Source organism: Acomys minous (assembly GCF_964271855.1).
Source record: "Acomys minous genome assembly, chromosome: 12".
Taxonomy (NCBI): Eukaryota; Metazoa; Chordata; class Mammalia; order Rodentia; family Muridae; genus Acomys; species Acomys minous.
Genome location: NC_140493.1, coordinates 70,696,552 through 70,715,245, shown reverse-complemented (window position 1 = coordinate 70,715,245; position 18,694 = coordinate 70,696,552). Strand labels below are relative to the sequence as shown.

The 18,694-nt window shown below is 52.2% G+C and overlaps 1 protein-coding gene across 8 annotated transcripts in view; it reads right to left on the bottom strand.

Moving 5' to 3' along the window:
- Window positions 1–14,764: 14,764 nt before the first annotated feature.
- MYO18A (myosin XVIIIA) overlaps window positions 14,765–18,694 on the bottom strand; it is a 112,694-nt gene continuing 108,764 nt past the window's right edge. For all 8 annotated transcript variants that reach the window (XM_084749183.1, XM_084749176.1, XM_084749177.1 and 5 more), the window contains one exon: window positions 14,765–16,066. In XM_084749183.1, the coding sequence (XP_084605309.1) occupies window positions 15,922–16,066 (145 nt within the window). In that variant the 3' untranslated portion in view covers window positions 14,765–15,921. The remainder of the gene's footprint in view (window positions 16,067–18,694) is intronic.

Here is an 18,694-nt window from a genome sequence, read left to right as displayed (position 1 = left end):
TTTCTAATGCTGTGTTAGCCCACGACCATAAACAACTTGGGGAGGAAAGGGTTTATTTCAGCTTACAACTATTAAGTCACACTCTATTGCTGAAGGAAGTCAGGGCAGGAACTCAAATAAGGAAAGAACCTGGAGTCCTGCACTGACGCGGAGGCTGCGGAGAAGAGCTGCTTACTGGCTTGCTTAGCTTCCTTTCTTATAGCACCCAGAACCACCAGCCCTGGGGTGGCACTACTCACAGTGCGCTGGGCCTCCCACATCAATCACTAATTAAGAAATTGCCCTGCAGGCTTGCCTACAGCCTGATCTTATGGAGGCTTTTTTTTTCCCCAGTTGAGAGTTCTTCTTCCCAAATGAGTGTAGCTTGTGTCAAGTTGACATAAAACTAGCCAGCACAATGGCCTCAAAAAAAAAAAAAAGAAAAAAAGAAAAAAAGAAAAAGAAAAGAAAAGAAAAGAATAAAAAAGCTGGGGAGATGGCTCAGCGGTTAAGAGCCTGCTCTTCCAAAGGTCCCAAGTTCAATTCCCAGCAACCACACGGTGGCTCACAACCATCTACAATGAGATCTGGTGCCCTCTTCCTGCCTACAGTTGTACAAGCTGGCAAACATCGTATGTATAATAAATAAATAAATAAAAGAAGAAGAAGAAGAAGAAGAAGAAAAAGTAGCCTATAATCCAGAAGTTCCACTTCTGAGTATATCTCCAAAAGATTAGAAACTAGGGTCTCCAAAAGATATTTACATACCTGTGTTCATAGCATCATTATGAACAATGGCCAAGAAGCAGAAATAGCCCAGATGTCCATTTACGTGTCATGGGATGGTATTCAGTCTTGAAAGGAAGCGAATCCTAACGTACGCTGTGTCGTGGCTGAAATGAGGCCATGTTAAGTGAAACAGGCAAAGGGACCGAAGGACCACGAGTGTGCATTTCCACTCATGGGAGTCCAGCGGTGAGATTCACAGAGGGACAGAGAGAAGGTGGCTTGCCAGCAGCCGAGAGGAGGAGGTAGAAATAGTGCTTCGTTTATGGGTCCAGAGCCTCAGTTCCGGAGGATGAAGAACGTTCTGGAAGTTGGATACACAGCAGTGTGAATGTGTGTCATGCCAGTGAGCGAACTATGCACCTACAACAACCAAGATGGTAATGTTTTGTTTTTTGTTTGTTTGTTTTTGCTTTTTTTTTTTGGTTTTTCGAGACAGGGTTTCTCTGTGTAGCCTTGGCTATCCTGGACCCGCTTTGTAGACCAGGCTGAACTTGAACTCACAGCGATCCACCTGCCTCTGCCTCCCGAGTGCTGGGATTAAAGGCATGTGCCACCACGCCTGGCTGATAATGTTTTATGTATAAGGAGCTGGTGGCAGCGAGGAGACATGAGGAGTGCACACGTGTGAACTATAACACATGAGGACGTGGCTAGTGCTTTGGAGGACATCAGGCTAAGGACAGGAAACGCTGGGAGAAGCTGAGCCTTCCTATGAGTGGTCAGAGGCAATCTTTTTGTTTGTTTGTTTGTGTTTTGAGATAAGGTTTCTCTGTGTAGCCCTGGCTGTCCTGGACTCGCTTTGTAGACCAGGCTGGCCTTGAACTAACAGCGATCGCCTGCCTCTGCCTCCCGAGTGCTAGGATTAAAGGCGTGCGCCATCACCGTCCAACCTGGTCAGAGGCAATCTTTACTAAGGGGCAGGTCACCAAGGGGGAGCCACGCACTGGATGACTGTGAAAGGACAGTATGAAGGGCTGAGGGGGTGTGGCTCATTTGGTGGATGTCTGCCTGGCATGCACAAAGCCCCAGGTTCAGAACTCCAGTACCCCATAGACCAAGTATGGTGCACACCTGTAATCTCAGCACTCAGAAGATGGAGGCAGGAGGACCACAAGTTCAAGGTCATGCTCTAACACGTAAGGATGAACTTGAGGCCAGCTTGGTCCTGTTCAAAAAGGAAAAGGAATGAGGCACAAAGCAAGGGACTCTGTTATACTGTGGGGCAGGGCAGGGGTGGGGGTGTCAGATAGAGCAGATGCTGAGCCGAGCCTGCACCCCGCACGTGAGCTCAGCAACTCTCATGCTGACGAAGCTGGCATGAGCCGTCTGAGGAACATCCCTCCGCTCCGTGGCCCACCGCCTGCCTGCTGTTTCCTCTGCCTCTCCGATGTGCCATCCTCCTCCCCCAGCCAGCTGCAGTTCCCCTTCCAAAATATCCAGCTTTATTCAGCTTGTCAGGGACAGCCAAAAGGGGAGACCAACGGCTTGCAGAGGCTGAGAAAGGACAAGTGGGGGAGGCTATCAAAGTTTGCCTGAGCAAGGCTGAGGCCTCTAAAAGACAGTCCCCGCGTAAGCTACGACTGAGAGCTGCGGAGCAGTAAGAGTGGGGCCAAGCTGGTGTGAGGGACAAGGCTAGCACAAAATGGGGCGGGGGATGCGGGGGAGGGGAACAGGGGTCAGGTAAGGAAAGACTAGCAACCCACAGACCCAAGAGGAAAGCAGAGCCTCCAGGGGCGCAGCACCTACAAAGCCAGAGGCCAAGGCCCAGCATGTACCAGTGAGATGTGGTTGGTGTGGTTGGGTGGGACCACAGGAGAAGTGACCCAGGGAGACCTCTGGGTGCACAGGGAAGCAAAAGTCCCTGCAGGAGGGGTTGGAGGACCACGCGAAGGCCTCTGTAATAGTGAAGGATTTGCCCGGCACAGCATCGTCTCATTGCCCTGCTTTTGCCTGCGCGTGGCCAGGCGTCCCCTCGAGGCAAGGCCCCTACATATCTTCAAGATGGAAGAAAATCAAAAGCAATTGGGGAGGCAGTAAGAGTCCTCAGGAGGGGCAGCTAGGGCCTGCACTGGCTGCGAGGGAGAGATAAGCGCCATGAAGAGAAAGAGGCCAGAGTGGTTGCCAACCAGACGAAGGAAGGAAAACAGAGGCAGGCTAAAAATAGACTGGGGCTGTGAAGGGAGAAGAACCAGGCCTGAAAAGGAGGTGGGGGGGGGGGAGCCGAGGCGATCGATGCCGCTCCCCACTCTGACCCAATTCTTCATCTCAGCAGCCTCACCAAATTGACAAATGAGGTCTTGGTGGGGAAAGGGGTGCAGGGGGAGGAGAGGCCTCGGTGATATTGAAGGCATGGTGGGGAAAAGTGAAGATCTGCAAGTGTGGTCAGGCCCGCCCTGAAAGCTTAAGGGATGCGACTCCACTGGGGTCTGGAAAGCCAACACAAGGCAACCAGAGGGCCTGGCCTGGAGATGCTAGGCGCGCCCACATTTCCCTCCTCAGGGGGAGCAATGGCCGGGATCTGCTTAACTCTGTGTTGGACACTCTACGCAGCAAAGGGGATTTTAGATCAGACTTCAGGATATCGGTCCCATCAGGTAGAAACGTGAGATATTTACGACAGGGACACAAGCACTATTAGAGCACTTCCTGTGGGGATCTCAGGCGGGGAGAAGCCCTTCTCCTTGGGCTGGGAGAGGCCCACCTGAAGGCCAGGTCCTGTGGCAATCCCTCTGGAAGACTGCTGGCCAGGGAGGGGGATTCTGGGAAGCTTTGTAAGTTGAACTAATGGAAATGGGCTGCTAGGTGGGGGGGGGGGGGCGGGGCGGGGAGGATGTACAAGGTGGGTTGGGTCTGTGAGCTGGGGTGGGGGTGGGGCGGGGGAGGGACAAGGGGCAGGATTCCATCATGCAGGACTCTCAGTGGCATTTGCATAACTTTGAATAATGAATAAGCCCAGCTCTGGGGTTCCTAACTCAGCGCTGCTCATCTGCATCTTTATTAAGCTTTTATAAATGATTCCGCTCCCTACCCCTTCCCTCAGCCCTGCCCAGCCTGCCCCGAGCATCAGGGTAGCTGATTGCTCATTATTTTAGGCTAGATTTGTTTCACCAACATCCAGTGAGGCATGGAGTGGGGGGCGGGGGGGGGGGTAGTATGCAGGAGGGAGGAATGGATCCAACAAGCAAGAGGAGTGGAGTAGGACGGGGTGTGCAGAGGCAGCCACCAGACGGCAAGTTCAAGGCCAGCTCCGGGCAGACACAGGAGCAGCTACGGACGAGAGCACCTTTCTCTACATCTTAAGACAGAGCCATCCCGTAGACGCCCTGTAAACGTGCTGGGTTCGAGTCCTGCTCAGATCACTGCCTCTTCTTACATCTGCTGCCAAGCCCTCAGCTCCAGCTCAGCACGCTGCCACCGCTGGAACAGCCAAATGACTGTAGCCCCAGGGAAGTTCTCACTTCTTCCTGAGGCAGGAATTTTTGCTATTTGCACAGAAAAGGGGGGAAAAAAGAAATCTGTTATCCTTGCAAGGCAAGAACAGGCACTGGGCATATTAGGGAGAGAGAGCGCGAGAGCGCACGGGGAGCAGGAGCACAAGGCGTGTGAATCCGGAAGGGAAGGCCTGCTCTGTCTGTCCAGCACATCTCAAGTTCGTGCCAGCTGCCTGCTCCGCTGCCTAGGAGATGTATTCACCAGCCTGGGTGAAAGGATCTTGCAGGAACCTCCAAGTGCTCGATAAGTAGGGTATTTCTCAAACTGGCTACACATGAAACTCACTTGGAGTGCTTTTTGTTTTGTTTTGTTTTGTTTTTTGAGACAGGGTTTCTCTGTGTAGCCTTGGCTGACCTGGACTCACTTTGTAGACCAGGCTGGCCTCGAACTCACAGCCATCCACCCGCCTCTGCCTCCCAAGTGCTGCGATTAAAGGCATGCGCCACCGTGCCCGGCTTTGGATCTTGTTTTGAACAATCCAACCTTTTTATTTTTCAATACTGGGGATTAGCTTTAGGGTCCTATACACTCTAGTCAAATGATACCCAACCAGGCCGGGCGTGGTGGCGCATGCCTTTAATCCCAGCACTCGGGAGGCAGAGGCAGGCGGATCGCTGTGAGTTCGAGGCCAGCCTGGTCTACAAAGGGAGTCCAGGACAGCCAAGGCTACCCAGAGAAACCCTGTCTCAAAAACAAACAAACAAACAAACAAAAAACAAATGATACCCAACTGAGCCATATTCCCACTTCTGTTTTTATCAAGTATGCATGCATATGAACATGGGTGAATGTGGGTGCAAGCTTGCCATGTGTGGAGATCAGGAGGCCTTGGCTATCTGTCCTTCCCTTCCCCTGTCCTCTGTGGGGAGCCAAGACCATAGCCGGCAAGCATTTGGACCTTGGCATAATACATTGAGTGGACCTGGGGCAGGCTGCCTTGTGACCTCTTTCCCTCCTTGCCTCAGGGTACATTCCAGAAGGCTGCCTTGTAGCCTCTTCCCCTCCCTCAAGGTACTCTCCAGCTGTTCTCAGTATTCCCGGAATTACAGAGGCCTTCAGAGGACGAGGGAAACAAAGTCTACAGATAACACCTTGTGGTTCCAGATGCCTAACAATTCCACCCAGCCCCAGAACCACAGGGGCCCTCGCCCTGCCAAACTTCCTGACTTCCTGATATCTTGTGAAAACCACCTACCCGGATCACCCCACTCAGCCTCCTGCTTCAAGGGTACGTAATTGCCTGTGAGAAAATAAAATTTGGTCAGCTTGACCAGACTCCTTGACTTGCTGTCCGTTCTTCCCGTCTCTTGTCCCCCATTCTCTCCCTAGGGGTCCGAGGGTCCCAGTTGATTGTCCGGCAAGTCCAGACAGTCCTCCAAGGTGTAGTGCTCCAGGCTGGCTGGCCAGAGAGCCTTGAGGGATGTTCCCATCTTGTCAGAGCCTTTACATGGGCTCTGGGGTTCTGAACTCGGGTCCTCAAGCTCACAAAGTAAGAGGTTTTTAAAGTTTGAGACACAGCCTAAGTTGCCTAGGCTGACCTTGGATTTAGGATTTTCCTGCCTCAGCTTCCTGAGTACTTGGGGCTACAGGCCTGTACATCTGTTTTATATAAAACATGTGTGTTAACATATGTAAAAATAAAAACTATGTAATAGCATCAGGGAGATTAAATCATTGGCTGAATATTTGATAGTAAAAAAACTATTGACCAGTTTTTGAAAGTGATAAAAGTATTGTGATTATGCCTTTTAAAAAGAAGAACCATTTTCTTTTCTTTTGATGGGGGCGGGATCAATACAAAAGTGTTTCCTGAGCTGGGCATGGTGGCACACACCTTTAATCCCAGCACTCAGGAGGCAGAGGCAGGCGGGTCGCTGTGAGTTTGAGGCAAGCCTGGTCTACAAAATGAGTCCAGGACAGTGAGGTACACATAGAGGAAACTCTGTCTCAAAAAACAAAACAAAACAAAAAGTGTTTTCTGATCACCTTCCAGATGTGCCGTTAGCTGGCAGGGGAAGTGGGCGGGGCCCAGCTCACTGCTGATCTCCGCTGAGGCTGGAAGGGTAAAACAAGTTCACTTTGTTACTCTTTACATTTTGTTCACAAACAGAAATGTTGAGGGCAGCAGGGACCCAGGGCACCTCTGAGGACAGAACCAGCTTCTGGAAGGGTTTTGCCTGATCCTACATAACGGGGGAGGGCCCTATCTTCTTACGTCTGAGGCCTCGGGCTACATGGGCACAAAAACTTGGGTGTTTAGAGATGTAACCAGGCTGCAGGGTGCCCATCAGGCCTCTTCTTGTGCCCACCAGCCTTTACAGCCGTGGGTCTCAACCTTCCCAACGCTGTTGGCCCTTTAACACGGCTCCTCATGTTGTGGTGACCCCCAAACCATTAAAAGTTTGTTGCTACCTCATAACTGCAATTTTGCCACTGTTGTGAGCTGTAATGTAAAGATCTGACAAGCAGGATATCTGGTATGTGACCCCTGTGAAGTGATCATTCGACCTCCAAAGCGGTCGCGACCCCCCAGGGTTGAGAACCACTGCTCTAGGGGCTCAGAACCCTTGTGCTCTGTGTGCCAGAAAGCCACTGCCTGAGGCACTGCCCTCCTTCAACTAGCTCTCCAGGAAGCCTGACCCCCAACTGACAGGCGGAAACTCTTCCCTGGGCTCATCTGCCTCAGCCAGGCAGGGCACATGAGTCCAGCGGACTTCATCAAGTTGGTGAGGGGAAGCTGAAGGCAAGTGGAGGGAGTTTTGGGGACCAGGCACCCACCAGCAGCCTGGGGAGACAGTCTGTGGCTGTTGCTGTGCGTCGACAGTCACTTCCTGGCTGGGTCCTATTTGCAAAACTGAACTCCTTTAATGCAACAAACCTCAGAATCTTAGATATCTCCCATGCCGGTTTGGATTAAATCTCCTCAGCTTTACCAGGCCACCCATGCATCTACCATCAGCACTTTCTCCAAGGCGCCCTGAGGGACATAATTTCTCACCAAGATGGGGTGAGTCTCACCCTGACACAGAACCCAGCTCTGCCTCTCTGGCTCCATTTCCGTCTCAATCATCTTCTCTGCTCCATTACTTTCCCTGATGGCCTCCAGGGGCTGGGGGAAGGCTGTGAAGGGCTGTAGAGGGCCGGGGAGGGCGGGGGAGGGCTGTGAAGGGCTATAGAGGGCCGGGGAGGGTGGGGGAGGGCGGGGGAGGGCTGTGAAGGGCTATAGAGGGCCGGGGAGGGTGGGGGAGGGCTGGGGAGGGCGGGGGAGGGCTGTGAAGGGCTATAGAGGGCCGGGGAGGGCGGGGGGGAGGGCGGGGGAGGGCTGTGAAGGGCTATAGAGGGCCGGGGAGGGTGGGGGAGGGCTGGGGAGGGTGGGGGAGGGCCGGGGAGGGCGGGGGGAGGGCTGTGAAGGGCTATAGAGGGCCGGGGAGGGCGGGGGAGGGCTGAGAGGGTCCACATGAGAGAGTGTTGGAATCCGTGCCTGCGCAGCGCCCGCTGCCGTGAGTTATTTCAGCATCGATGTTTGTCTCAGACTGATTATTCCAGTTCCAGAACAGGTGGAGCAGCCTGCGGTGGCTTATTCGTCAGCCAAGGCCATCTGTTCCCAACAAGCTGAGATTTGTAGCTGATTTCTACTGGGGAGCCAGGGGTGGGGGTGGGGAAGGACGTGGAAATTGCACTAAGGCCCTGGGGGACCCACTGTCCTTCTCAGACCTTCTGGTACGCCTGGAGTCCCCGCGGCTTCTTTGCCCAAACCTTCCCATTTCTTAGGAGAAATTGTGGTCACTTGATTCAAGGACGACGGCTTTTCCCCTTTCCTTGAGAGGATAAACCTTCCCAGGTGGAAACAGACATTAGATAAACAAATCTTTTAGCCAGTACAAAGTCAGGCCAGTGAGCAATGTCATTTAGAGACAGGTAAAAAAATTATATATATGCACACATATATGTATACATATATATAGTATTATATATAATATATATATATATATATATGCATATGACCTTCTCGATTTCACCTTCAACCCCTTTATCAATAAGAATGTCCTTACTCATCACCCGCTGGGCTCCAGGCTGGTGGGAGAGAGAGGTTTGGATTCTTCGCCCCACCTTTCCACCCTCCAATCTGTTTCTTTTCCAGTTTCTGGTCTCAGGCCCTGCCAGCAGATGCCTGCTGCTTGAAGAGCGGCATTCCCTGAGCAATGAGCCAAGTGGTGTCTAAGCAGCTTTGCCATGTGGTTTACCCAACCCCCCCATGGACCCCATACACGGCCCTGACATCTATACAGGGGGCACTAAAAAGGGATCTGTCCTCCCAGTCGGCCCACGCGTATACTGACTTTCAAAAATCACATACAAATTTCATGCTAACAGTATAGATTGATTACCTTATTTGCAATCTCACACACACACACACACACACACACACACACACACACACACACACAGCAAGAAAGGTGTGCGTGTTTGGCTATGTGTCAGAATAGCCCTAGTACCCTTCCAGCTCCTCATACAGGCATTGCTGGGAACAGAACCCAAGGCCTCACACATGCGCTTTATCACTCAGAGCTATGTCCCTGCCTTCCCATTTATTTACTGGACTGCGTTCTCATGTGCACTTTGTTTGTTTCACAGTATGGCTCTGGCTGGCCGCGAACTCAATATATAGATTAGGCTAGCCTTGAACTCACGAAGATGCGTCTGCCCCTGTCTCCTGAGTGTTGAGATTAAAGGCATTGACTACCATGGCTAGTTGTCATGTGTACTTGTGTACTTGTCAAGAACCCAGTAACAGCTATAAAACCATCCCCCTCCTCCCCCTCCCCCTCCCTCCTTCCTTCCTTCTCCCATGATACCTCTCTCCCTCCCTCCCTCTCCCCCTCGCCCCATCCCTCTTTCCTTCCTTCAATCTGGGGACAGGATTCAGGGTGTTGCACAGGTTAGACAAATGTACCACTAAAGCTACATCCTCAGCCCCAACCTGCCCCACTGTTATTTCAGCAGGTCCTGGTGAGAAGCACACTTCCTGTCACGAACACCTGCTTGGTGGCCCAGGACAGGTGCACCAGGAAGAGACGCCGATGAGAGCCAGGGTCCATGGAGGCGCACCATAATACCTGTCCTTCCGGCACAAAGCCTTCCATTGAGTGCCACCCACCAGGGTTACTGTGACTCGCTCTCCATGATATAGTAGTCCCCGGGGGCCGGACTCTGCCCTCCAGCAAGGGTGCCGACCTGCAACTGCTGCCAGGGCCCAAGGTTAGCCTGAGACACTGGACCTGTTTTCATCATGTGTGATTTTACATGTCTGGTTGCTGCATCATCCACCTGTCTTCAAACCACCAGCGGCCAAAAGCTGGTGGTTATATCTTACATAGAGTAACATCTTTTTTCTTTTTTAGCTCCCTTTTAAAATTTTTTTTAAAAAAAGATTTATTTATTTTATTTATTGCATATGAGTGCTTTATCTGCAGAAGAGGGTGTTAGATCACATTACAGATGGTTATGAGCCATCATGCGGTTGCTGGGAATTGAACTCAGGCCTCTGGAAGAGCAGGCGGCGCTCTTAACCACTGAGCCATCTCTCCAGCCCTTAACTCCCTTTTTTTTTAATTTTATTCCCCTCTTTGAAATCCCCTAAGCGCCTTCTCTTCCCCAAATGCATTTGCTTCTTTTCCTAATCTAGTCAGATTGTAAATGTGGAACAAAACATATAAAAATTTATTAAAATGTGGAAACTCTTTGACTCTCAAGTCACCTCAAATATAATTTGCCTGAACGGTGTCAAAACTTAATATCCTTTAAAAAAAATTTTTTTTGATAAAACTGTCATAGCTGACTTTTGATATCAAAAGCAAATTCTATCTGCACATATAAGTATTCTGCTGGGAGATTTGTGTCACTGACTTCAATCACACAGCACTCAGTGTCTCTGGAATCTCCCTTACGGATATGACCCATCATAGGAGCCTACACTGCAGAAAACTCAATTTCTCTGAAAATTCCTTCTAAACAGATCTGGCATCCTTGTTAGCTCCAAAATGGCTATTGCTTTGGATCTCTCTCTTCCCAGATCAAATCGCAAGAACGGTCTGGATTGTTCTGTCGTGCCGTCTCAAAATTAGATGAAGTGCATATCGCTTAAAATATGCATTCTGAGCCGTGTGGCACTGTTATTCATATTGTTGGCGCAGTGGGAGTGCAGTGCAAATGTGATAATGTATGGGGGCGGGGGGAGGTTCTGAAAATTGTAAAGAGCAACACAAATGTGAGGTAGGCATCTTATCCTTAAATTGCCAAAAGTGTTTTCTTCCTCAGGCCAGGCTTGGTGAATACCAAACACATAGCAGCTTGAGAAGGCTACCATGGTGGTTTTTCGCTATCCTGCCTCTTCTTTCCTTCTCTGACAAGCCTGGGATAGTTCCAGATACCCGGTCCACTGCTAGAACCAAGCAGAGGGCTTTGCTTGAAAAACTGACATCACCTTTCTGAACCTCAGCTACCTCAGGGGACAATGACACAACAGAATTGTGAGAGAATATGTTGGCCAAGGCATAATAAGGGCTGGGGACCCAGCAACCTCAGTGTACAGGAGCAGTTGCTACCTCCTCACCAAGCAGGCTATAGCTTGGGAGCACTCGCCCTAGTCCGCACTGCCTCAGCTCCCCTTAAGACTTCCAAGAAGCCTCAAAAAGGGTGGGAAACTGCTTCCTTGGACCTTCTGGTGCTGAGCTCATTAAAAGGGCAGGGGCGAGCCTGACAGTGTGACACAACAATCCGGACCCCTCTTGGAATTTGATCTGGGAAGGGACAGAACTAAAGCACTTGGGAGGCAGAGGCAGGAAGATCTCTGTGAGTTTGAGGCCAGCCTGGTCTGCACAGTGAGTTCCAAGACAGTCAGAGTTGCACAGTGGGGCCCTGTCCAATAAGGAAGGAAGGAAGGAAGGAAGGAAGAAAGAAAGAAAGATAATTCCATACATATGGCCCTGTCAACTGCTTAAGACAGAGCTAATATTGCCCCTTTAAAAAATGTGGCTTATTAAAAAAAAAAAAAAGGCTAGAGAGATGGCTCAGAGGTTAGGAGCATTGATTGCTCCTCCAGAAGTCCTGAATTCAATTCCCAGCAACTACATGGGGGCTCACAACCATCTATAATGTGATCTGATGCCCTCTTCTGGCCTGCAGTTGTAAATGCAGGCAGAGCACTGTATACATAATAAATCTTAAAAAAAAAAAAGTATTAAAGAAAACGTGTGGCTTATGCTCAGTGGTGGCCATAGTAGTGGGGCAGCACACAGGCCTTTAATTCCTGCACTCAGAGGCAGAAGCAGATGATTGCTGAGAGTTCAGAGTTTCAGGACAGCCTACACAGAGAAACCCTGTCTGGGGTCAGGGGGCGGATGTGTGTATGTGTGTGTGGAGGGGGGAGCTGAGGTGTGGCTTCTGGGAGCAATATGGGCAGAATCTCCAGATTGGGGGAGGGGGGGTCGGAGCCAGAGGCGACTGAGCTCTAAAACCAGGGCTGTGGGCTTGCAAAAAAGATCTGAATAAGTGGTAGTAATGTCCAGGTTTTCCAGTGAGAGATAGGGCACCTGCCTAGACTGACAGAGCTGGGAAGGGAGGGGAACCAGGAAATGAAAGAGGATGCTGAAAGCCAGAGGCCACTGCATGGAAGGCACGCCCAGCCAGACCACGAGCTTCCCCAGCATGCAGGCCTCCCAGGTTCATGGGTGCCACCCAAGGGTGCCCTGCTTGCAGCAATGAGCTCTGAACTTAGGAACCAAAGGTCCTTGCCAGCAACACCACCTCACCAAAGGACACCAAGGCCAGAAGAATCGGCCCCTTTCTCTGTTGCCTGTTTGATTTTGCTCTGTTCTTCCCACTGCGACTGGACTCCAACCAGGCCGCAGGGTTAAGAGGCAGCTAGCTACCCCAGAGGCAGAACATTAGCAGGCACTCACCTTGGCTGGAGGGTTTGGAGCAGCTTAGGGGAAGGGGGAAGCAGTTGTGGTGGCTGTGAGTAGCAGGCAGGGACAGCTAGCATAGTCTGGTCTAACATGTGTTGCTATATAAGAGACGATGAAGTGCTCCAAGTTCCCAAGAGCCAGCTCTTATGAAAGGAGAGCAGAAGGGATTAAGGTTAGATTTAAGATGGCCTTTTCTCCCAGGGATGATAATGCGGCCCTTATTCAGTGGCCAAGGCAGGCTGTGAACTCATCCCGTCCCTCCCACTCCTGAGGCCTTTGAGAATCCATCTTCCATTCCCACACAGCCTGCTTGGAGCGCAGGAAGCAAATGAGGTGGCTGACTTTAAAAAGTCCCCGTCGCTGTTCAGGTAGGCGCTTCTTTTCCTGGATGGGCCTCCTGGGCTCTTTGCTGAAAGTGAGGACTGCAGTCATTCAGGCTCTAGGGGACCCCGCCCCCCCCCCCCCCGTGGGGAGTTGGAGGGGGGGGGGGTGGCGGGAGAGAAAGGCAGTCATGGCATCTCTTGCAACACGCTCCCTGCCAAATTGATTCAAATTGGCTTGGATATGAACATATGATTAAAGGAGCGGCGCGATTCATTTATCAGGAGAGATTAAAGAGCGGCATCTGCATAGCCTAGCTGGGGGACAATTAAGGAGCAAATCGCTAAGTGTCTGTGCCACCAGGCACGGGGTGGGGGATGGGGAAGGACAATTGGGATGATCTGAGGACTCGAGGACGAAGAGACCAGTTTGGGGGGGGGGGGATGGGTGTCACTGCCTGCTGCTGTGGTGTCTGGGCACTGTGGGGGAGTCCCCTAGGGCTTTAGTCCCTTGCCTCTTATTCAGGAATCAAAGCAGGTCGTGGGGCTGGGAATAAGCAGGGGGGTTGAAGGGGACACAGGGTGGCTGAGCCGGGCACAGGGCATGGGCCCGGCCGCTTTGTTTTGTGGAATCACAAGCACCCTAGTGATAGAAGGTATTCCAGGTGTACCCCAAATGAAGACAGGCTTTGGTGGCCTTATGGGCCCAAGGGGTGGGAACCAAGGAGCCCACAACCCTAGAGAGGTCTTTGTAGAACCTTGGAGAAGCATTGGTCATGGGTGGAGTGGGGGGGGTGGGCTGTGACCTCTGGCTTTCCCACACAGTATGTGTCATGAACACTGTTTATCCCTGCCCGGCTCAGAACCTTTGTGTAAATTCTTTCTTCCCCATGTATGTCCTAGCAATAACTACCCACGGAATAATTCTCCTTGAAGCCCTAGCTCCAAATATTGTTTTGAGGCCCCTTTACAGTCTCCCTCCCTTCAGAGGCATTCTCTGTAGTCCTGTTCACATCCCCCAGGACAGGCTCTGTGATTTACTCCTCTTGGGTCGGAAGCTGATACCAGCAGGTGAGGCAGATGCTCTGCGTGTCAAATTCCTCAGTGAGATAACCCTGGTCTGAAAGAACTATGTTCTCAGCACTAGGGCCCTGCCCAGGCCACAGCAGCTAGAAAGGCAAGGCCTCAAGCTGTCTCAACTGCTGAGCAGATTAAGTAAACAGCACAAGTTCTCTGACTTGAGAGAAGACTTCTCACCCAGAACTGGGTGTGTTAGCCTACACCTGTAATCCCAGGGTTAGGAAGGCTAAGGAAGAAGTGTGAATTGGAGATCAGCTTGGGCTACACAGTGAGACTCCGCAAACAGTTTCAACAACAAATATAACTTCATTTTTATCGCCTTTTCTCCTTGCTGGAGGGCAGGTACCTTTGTTCTAGAAGGATCCATTTCATAGTTCTCCCCAGCATGTTTGGGTGGTGACTTTTCCTTCTCTTGATTTTCCAGGTGGCTGACATTACCAGAGCCTGCCCCAGGTACCTCCCCAGACCACTTAGCTCCTGCAGAAAATATATCTGGTCATGAATAACATTCAGAGGAGGAGGAGGGAGAGGAAGAAGAGGAGGAGGAGGAAGAGGAAGGAGAGGAGGAGGGAGAGGAAGGAGGAGGGAGAGGAAGCAGAGGAGGAGGGAGAGGAAGGAGAGGAGGAGAAGGACCGGGCAGGTCTTTGTTTCCTCCCACATCTGCATGAGCTGCCCTATAACTTTTGAGAGGCCACAGAGCAGAGCCAAAGTGGAGCTCAGGCACGCAGGCAGAGGCTGAGCAGGCACTGAAGGCAGTATCCCCGGCTTACTCAAGTTTCCTGTGGTCAAAGAGGGCTGAGAAACAGAAGATGCTGCCAGAATTCGATCAAAAAAATCAACTTTGGAGCGACTGGAATTTTGAGAAGGGGTGGGGAGAGAGAGTGAGGGAGCTGCAAACTCCATTAGCCTCATTATAAACATGGGGGCTCTGTCTTTCTTAACCAGTCTCCTCCTCCACCACCTCAAGGGGCCTGCCAAGGCTCTGTGAGCGGCACTGGTCTGGCTTGAGAGTAGGGCCACCACAGACCAGAGCGGCTCCTCCATATCCCCATCAGAACCCCTCCCCCTGCCCCGCCCTTGCCCTGGGACCACGCAGGGTCTCCCCTGGGGCTGCAAGGAGAAGCAGGGGAAACATCATGGCCAGGAGGGAGGGGGCTTTTATTTCCTTACATCAGTCAGGTCCACAGGGAGAGCACAGGCCGATGAGTACAAACCAATTGCAGAAGGGAGGGGGATGGCAAACAGGCCCAGCACCAGGCGTTGCCCTTGGGCCCCCACGTCTGGTGGAGTGGTCGGGGTGACCTTTCTGGTAGGCAAGTGGCTGGGATGTCCAGACCACTCGCTGCTGTGTCTGCGGTAAGTGTGTGGAACAGGGTTACGGACAGGAGGAAGATGACAAAGGGCCAGGACTCTGGTCTGATAAACCGACCAAATTGTCTCCCTTCCGTTGTGCCTACCGCAAGGCCTCGGCGCCAGACCTCAGCTGCTGGCCACACTGTGGACAGGGAGGCGGCGGTGCTGGAAGCCATGGGCAGGTGCAGATGGACCAGATCAGCTCTTAAATAATTGCTCGTTGCACTTAATACTCCAATGAGGCTTGCCCGGTCCAAGCCAGGAGCACCCTGCTGCTACCCTCCCCACCCTGCCTCGTAAGAACCAGCGGCCCAGCTCTGCTCACCAGGCTGCACGAGGAAGGACCTCTGGAGGAGTGAAGATGCAGAGGAGATTCCCAAGGCATCCTACAGGGCCCAGCTGCGAGAGCAGCCCCGCCCACTCTCAAGGATGCAGCTGCATGGAGGTTTGGGTATTTAAATTAAACAGTAAAAAGACAGCAGGCACTGAGAAGAGAAAGCCCTCCCTCACCCAGCGAAGGGGAGGCGTTGCTGCTCCCTACTGACTCTTTCCCACGGGCCCAGCAACTTGGAGTGGTCCGGCAGGTAACCTATCCACCATCCCTGAGCAGGAGGCTGAGATGGAGGTCCGCAATGGGCTCCATGAAGTGCCAGGCCAACCTGACACATGGTCCATGGTGGCCCAGGGTAGGAGCCAAGAGCAATGGCATTTCGGAGGCAAGAGTGTGGAAGTTCCCTCTGCAGAGACTCCCCCCCCCACCTCTTCCATGTGGAGCTATCAGACACCAACAGCCTGGAAAGGCCCCCTGACAGAGAGCCGAGGCGTTTTCCATGCAGATCGGCAGTCAAACGGGGGTGGTGGGGTGGTGGTGGTGGTGGTGGTACCCCTCTGTTTCCTGGGAGAGGCTGTGGGGTGGGAGGGCTGTGAGCCGCTCCCCCAGGCTACGCATTGGTCTCTGTCATCTTGGCCTCTGTGTCGCTGTCACTCAAATATTTGTGGGAGAATCGGGCTCTACAGGTGCTGCCCACAGGATCGTGCTCATCGTCTGAGGGGTCGGGGGCGAGGGACTTCCAGTGGCTGGTTGGGCTGCAGAGAGAGAGAGAGGAACAAGGTCAAGGCCAGATAATGCTTCTATTCTGGGCGGAACAAGGCTCCGTTCCAGCACTTCAAAACCCAAATGTTGCTGGGTCAAAAGGAGCCAACACTTTGCACTTGGAAAGCTTTTGAGACTGTCATGACACGGAGGCTGGTGGCAGCAGGGACCAGGCTTCTGTGAGCCTAAGAACCAGCTGCATGTCCCTGGCTCTTTCCTCTGAGATGCCCAGACCAGGTCATGGCGGAGGACCCCAGGGGTTCTGAGTCTCCAGCTCCCTTCCCTCCGATGCAGGCAGTCCACAGACCACATAGATTAAGATTTGAGGCAGCTGAGTACTTGACTACAACTTGTCCAAGCAGGAAGCTCTCAGGCAGGTTAGCCCCGACAGGATCCCAGATCTGAACTATTCTTTCCCCTAGTGCGGCTTTCCCTGGGCCTGGAAGTCTTCTGTCCTTGGCCATGGCATCCTCTGCTGGGAAGGGAAGGGAGACTCGGAGACTCAGGACAGAGACTGGCAAGACCTGTTTGAGGCGAGGCCAATGGGAAAGGCCCTTAACTCCCTGGAGTCTTCATCAGGCCCCCTGCTCTGGAAGGCAGTCCCTCCAAAGACAGGAAGAAACAACACCCCCTGGAGGGAGGAGGAGTGTGACACCCAACAGAGCAGACAGGACTCACACTCTTTCCCAGAGCTCCTGAGCATCCTCTTGTCCCTACAGCCCCCACCACACGCACTGTAGTCTGATATCACACTAAAGATACAGCCCAATAGGGCTTCACCTCCTACTGGTGCCCTGGCCTCAGCTGCATCCCCGGAGCGCCTGCGCTCGCTCTCAGAGCCCTGCCTTCAGGTCCTTGAAACATTCTACATGGACAAAGACGGTTTCTGCAATTGCTAAGCCTACTGTATTCTGAGCTGGAAACCCGAGGATGGCGCTTTATATTTACTGGTCCTTTTAAAGTAAGGACAGGAAGCAAATAGCATTTTAGATTCTTCTAGAAGGAGCAGAGGAGGCGCAGAGGGAAAGGTGCTGCCACAGAGTCCTCCTTTAGGAGGCACTGCCCTGAGCCCCGGGGACCAGCGGTTATCAGCCTGTGGGCGGCAACCCTTTGAGGGTCACGTGGTGTCAGAGATCCTGCCTATCAGGTGTTTACATTACGACTCATGACAGCAGCAAAAGTACAGTTATGGAGTAGCAACAAAAGTAATTGTATGGGGGTAGGTCACCATACCATGAGGAACTGGATTAAAGGGTGGAAGCATCAGGAAGGTTGAGGGCCACTGTCTTGGACTGATTGTTCTTATTCTTCCCAGAAATGTATGATGGGAAAGCTGCCTGGAAGGGAAGAAGCCCCTCGGCCAAGGTCACAGCCTAAACCTAAACCTGAATGTGAGCCTCAGCCTTGGGACACTTGAAGAAAACAAGACCAAACCTGACGTCTCGTGCTGGCTGGGGGAGGGGCTCGGGTATGCAAAGACAGGTCCCCGTGCCCCTGGTGGAAAGAAAGAGCCCGGGAAAATATATGTCCAATTATGCAAAATGGCTCAGCAACGGGGCAGTCTGGTTAATAGTTATCGTATTTCTCATGAATGAATTACCATTTTTAAGGGAGTTAGAATAGCACGAAACACACTTAATACAAACTAGACTCAACATAAATGAGTCTTACTGCGATGGGCCAGGAGCACTTTAAGGCCTCGCAGCATCTCCAGGACAGAATTATCAAGCTCAATGATAACTGTGCAACACAGAAAAAATGGGGGTGGCGGGGGGGGGGGGTAGAGTGTCCACTGTAGCCTTGGGGGTTGTTTGAATCCTGAATTAGTGAGAGCCGGTTGTTTTCTTTTTCAACACTGAATTTCCGTGTTACGCCCTGTGCTAAAGGTTTGCTTTATGGTTAAGGAAAGACAGTAGGGCTATTCTGGGAGTAGAGGCCGTGAGCAGAGGCCAGGGCTGGGGTCCGGAAGCGCAGTCCTGTGTGGCCCGCTGTTCCCACCCTTCATCTCTTCTCACAGCCTCCATTCCCACAGCCCAGACACCCAGGTAAACCAGGTCAGGTTGCTCTAAAGACACCGCAAAGAGGTGGAAGGCAACCGAGGATGGGGTAAACTCTGTCCCTTGCTCCTCCCTGCACTGAGGAGGCATAAGATCCCTCGCTCTCTTCCTTGAACTCTCTCTGGCCGGGCCTCCGTATGTGCCTTTATTGCTACCACCATCAGTAGGGCCAACAGCAGGCAGCTCCGTCCCCAGAGCAAGAGTCAGGGCTGGCAGTGGGAACGTTTTAACTAAATTGTTTAAAAAGCATTCCTTCCCCACAAGCCAGTGTCTCCTGCTCAGTGCTGTCACAAACAATTTGGTACACAAGCTAATCCTGCTGGGAAAGCCCAGGGTGATGCCGCATTCTGTGTTTTGGAATTCTTCACTTGGTCCTTATCCTTAGGTGGGGGCTCTGCTCCCCCCCCTTCTGCCTTTGCACAGTATATCTAGTTCAAAGGCAGTGGGTGCCAGCAAAGTCCTCTCTACCCCCCCCCCCCCACTTTGCTTCATGTTAGCTGGCTAAGCTCTACTTGGAGACTCCCCTACCAACAACTGACTCCGGTCCTCATAGTGGCGCAGTAC